Source organism: Austrofundulus limnaeus, unplaced genomic scaffold (genome assembly GCF_001266775.1).
Source record: "Austrofundulus limnaeus strain Quisiro unplaced genomic scaffold, Austrofundulus_limnaeus-1.0 Scaffold1286, whole genome shotgun sequence".
Taxonomy (NCBI): domain Eukaryota; kingdom Metazoa; phylum Chordata; class Actinopteri; order Cyprinodontiformes; family Rivulidae; genus Austrofundulus; species Austrofundulus limnaeus.
In genome coordinates, this window is record NW_013953688.1 from 9410 (window position 1) to 13096 (window position 3687).

At 39.9% G+C, this 3687-nt stretch overlaps 1 protein-coding gene across 1 annotated transcript in view; it reads left to right on the forward strand.

The window, feature by feature from the left end:
• Positions 1 to 521: 521 nt before the first annotated feature.
• The window catches only part of slc3a2b (solute carrier family 3 member 2b), a 24918-nt gene continuing 21752 nt past the window's right edge, over positions 522 to 3687 (forward strand). The window contains exons 1-4 of the mRNA XM_014031620.1: positions 522 to 1269; positions 2006 to 2196; positions 2277 to 2450; positions 2987 to 3084. Of these exons, the coding sequence (XP_013887074.1) occupies positions 962 to 1269; positions 2006 to 2196; positions 2277 to 2450; positions 2987 to 3084 (771 nt within the window). The 5' untranslated portion in view covers positions 522 to 961. The remainder of the gene's footprint in view (positions 1270 to 2005; positions 2197 to 2276; positions 2451 to 2986; positions 3085 to 3687) is intronic.

Below are 3687 nucleotides of genomic sequence, written 5' to 3' on the forward strand. Positions count from 1 at the left end.
ACACACAACCAGGGCGTTCAGTCATTTCATAAATAGCCTACTATGAAAGATGATCCATTTATATTGGTATACACCAAACAACAACAACAACAACAACAACAACAACAACAACAACAAGATACGATTTGGCTGGTTGGTTTGAACTCCAAGATGCAGGACTGAGTGAGGGAGGCAAAAAAGGTTTATTAAAGCAAACAAAGGTGCTGACGTGGCAGCAAAAACAGTAACAAAGGGCAGGAACAAGAATATCCAACTGAGAACAAAAAACAAGAAACAAGAAAGCAAACAGTAAACAAGGATCTGACCCCAGACTGAGACCAGACAGGACTTAAATACACTGAAAACTAATGGATGAACTGAGAACACCTGGTGAGAAACACCAGGGTGGCAATCAGACTGATGAGGGGCAGCTGGGAGGAGACACACTGGGGAAACAGAAACACTGGGAAAACCAAGGTGAAAACTGACAAATCATGACACAACAACAACAACAACAACAACAACAACAACAACAACAATAATAATAATAATAATAATAATAATATGTGTGCATATTTGAACAGTTAAAGACAAAATAATTAATCTGTCTCCAATAATATTTGTTTGTCACAAAAAGACTGCTCATAATTGGCCCATTGCTGGCCACGTGTTCATTATCTCGTGCGGTGCCTAGCTACAACTAAATATTGCGTGGGAAAGTGTCATGATCTCGTGGCCACGTGATAATTTTTTAATCCCATGTCATCGGACGGTTCCGTAAAACCTGTACTTTTTTAGGTTGACTTTTCTCTGGGAATGTAGCATTCAACTGCAGAAAGGATTATCTTGGGGTGGGGGATGAGAGTTTCATTTTTCCCGACATCACTTGAACGCAGCACTGTGCAGCGGTCTTAGAAAACCTGCAGACGCTCCTGCAGATTCTGGATCAAGTCGCCTGGGGATCAGAAGTCCTGACGCCGGGATGAACACCGAGGACACACCGCTGGAGATGAAGGAATCTGAGAACAAAGTCTCGGAACCGAAAGATCCGGATCCTCAGGCCGCTGTGGACCCTGATGCCACTGAGGCCGATGTGAGTGAGGCGGATCTGGACCAGGATGAGGAGGAAAAGCAGCCGATGACCGGAGGTGTGGTCCCGGACGGGGAAGAGGGGAAGAAGGAGGAGGCGGAGAAAAACGGCTCCGTGAAGGTGAAGATCCTGGAGGAGACAGAGGAGAAATTTACAGGCCTGAACAAAGAGGAGCTGCTGAGGGTAGCAGGAACCCCGGGGTAAGGTTCAGGATCTGTCTAAAGCTGCTAAACAACAAGATGAAATGAAATAATTAACTGTCACTGGACGGCCTCTGTAGGATTTCCCTCAGTGACTCAATCTGAAGTGGAGCCTGAATAAAAAAGGCTCAAACTGTGGTGATGCCAGAACTAAAAGTCCGATTTTTAAAATAATCTTTAGATGTCTTTGATGGTCAGAAATATAATGTTTTTAATTATTATCATTTTCATTTGTTTTGTGTTGGAAATAGGACACATTTTAAAAAGACTTCACTTTCTGTTTTGAAAAGAATAATTTGAACTAAAATGTCAAATAATGGAATTAATGGAAGCTTGTTTGTGCTCTTCACACTGTGGAGGTTTGGAGTAATTTATGTCAGTGAGAAACTAATGGGTTGAAAAAAAAAACAAAAATATCCTTTTGATATAAAATGATGGTATGTAGCCTACTTAAAATAATTAGTTTGAAAAATAACATTTTAATCAGATTGAACATAAAGTTTGTGACAAGAGTTACTTTACTTTGATGGCTGCCCTACCTCCTCTCAGCACTCTTTTCTTTTTCATAAATTGCCGTTAGGGTTGGCTTGGGTTTCTGGAGCTATTTTTGCTTTGCTTTGCTTCAATCCTGTAGAATTCCTGAAACCAGTTGTGCCCACTTTGTGGTCTTGTCATCACCATTGTGATACTTGGAGATTCTTGTGTTGATACAGCTTCAGCTTTTGTGTTTTTTCAGCTGGGTGAGAACCCGTTGGGCACTCCTGTTGGTGTTCTGGCTTGGATGGTTGGGGATGTTGGTGGGAGCCGTCCTCATAATCCTACAAGCTCCTGGCTGCAGAGAGCTGCCAGCCACCAGCTGGTGGAATGATGGACCACTGTACCAGATAGGAAACATCCAGGCCTTCACAGACATGCACAACCTGAAAGGTTAGCTGCTGATTATCTGTTAATCCGTCCATCTAGCCATTTTCRTAGTTCATAATTTGTTCCTGTTTTTTATCTGCCAGGTGTAGAGCAGAAGATGAACAATTTTTCTCAGCTGAAGGTTAAAGGTCTGGTTCTTGGACCATTTCATGTGGCTCCACCTGATGATGCCATGAGTCTCAGGTTTGAAGAAATTTCACCTGAATCTGGAAACCTGGATCAATTTAAAGATTTCATTCAGGCAGCTCACATGAATGGTAAGACAGCACCTCCACTTGTGTTAGCAGAGCATATTAGCATCATGTTGCTTCAGTTTAAATTCTACTCTGAATATTTGTAGTAAAGAAGACTCAGAAAATGAAATCACACATAATAAAAAACTAATCCAAAACCTAAACCTGAAGTAGAACAACAGGTAACACTCATTAGGAGGTCAATAATCCATTCCCTAACCATATTCTGCTCATTATCGTTAGGCTCCTTTTCTTTTTCTTCTTTTCAAAGCTGACCTGGTAATAGCTCTCAGAGCAATCAGCAACAGAGGATTGGGMTTATGGGATCCTTTTTCCTTTTGTGCTTTTGATCAAGCTCAGAAGGTGTTCTTAGTGTTTTGTACTTTATTCTCCAGTTTCTTTGTGGGTTTCTTGGACATTACTTTTTATTTGACACACTTGTACATCATCTCTCTCATAGAAGGTTGTACTGAAAGATGAATGGATGCAATTAATGGAAATAACTTAAATAGACTTCTGTAAATATGTACTCAGTCCTAATATTCCTCTTGCTTGTGTAGGGATTTCTGTGGTTCTGGATTTGACCCCAAACTACCTGGGATTATCTGGCCCCTGGTTTTCCAGCAGCAGTGTGAYAAATGTAGCAGAAAGACTGAAGGTAAGGATGGTTTGTCAAGGTTTTAAGGAGTTTTTCCTGTTTCTTTATATTGGCCAACTTAGTTTACTTCAACTTATAAATTATGACCGTAACCTCAGTTACTGAATAAAAATGGTCATCAACAGTATAAAGTTGAGATAAAATAGGAGCAATAGTGTAGTGCTGAAGAAAAACAGCTGCCATTACTCAGGTTCAACAGCTGTATAAGAGAAATGCATCACTCCAGTTTTGGCACAAGTCTTTTGCACATGCAAGTATTAACAGGAAAACCAAAAAGCAGAGAGAGCTGATACTTAGAAATAACTTGACTGCATCATTTGAAAGTCATCCTCCAAATTAACATTTAGTACTTGACAAACAAAGAACAAAAGAGCAGTACAATGTCTGACAAAGTATAAAAATATTAAGTAACTGAGGCTACGTTCACACTGCAGGTCTTAATGCTCAGTTCTGATTTGTTGAAAAAATCAGATCTTTTTGTGTGAACGTTCACATTACATTTTAAATGTGAACGTTCACATTTAAAATGTAATGTGAACGTTCACATTTAAAATGTAATGTGAACGTTCACATTACATTTTAAATGTGAACGTTCACATTGCA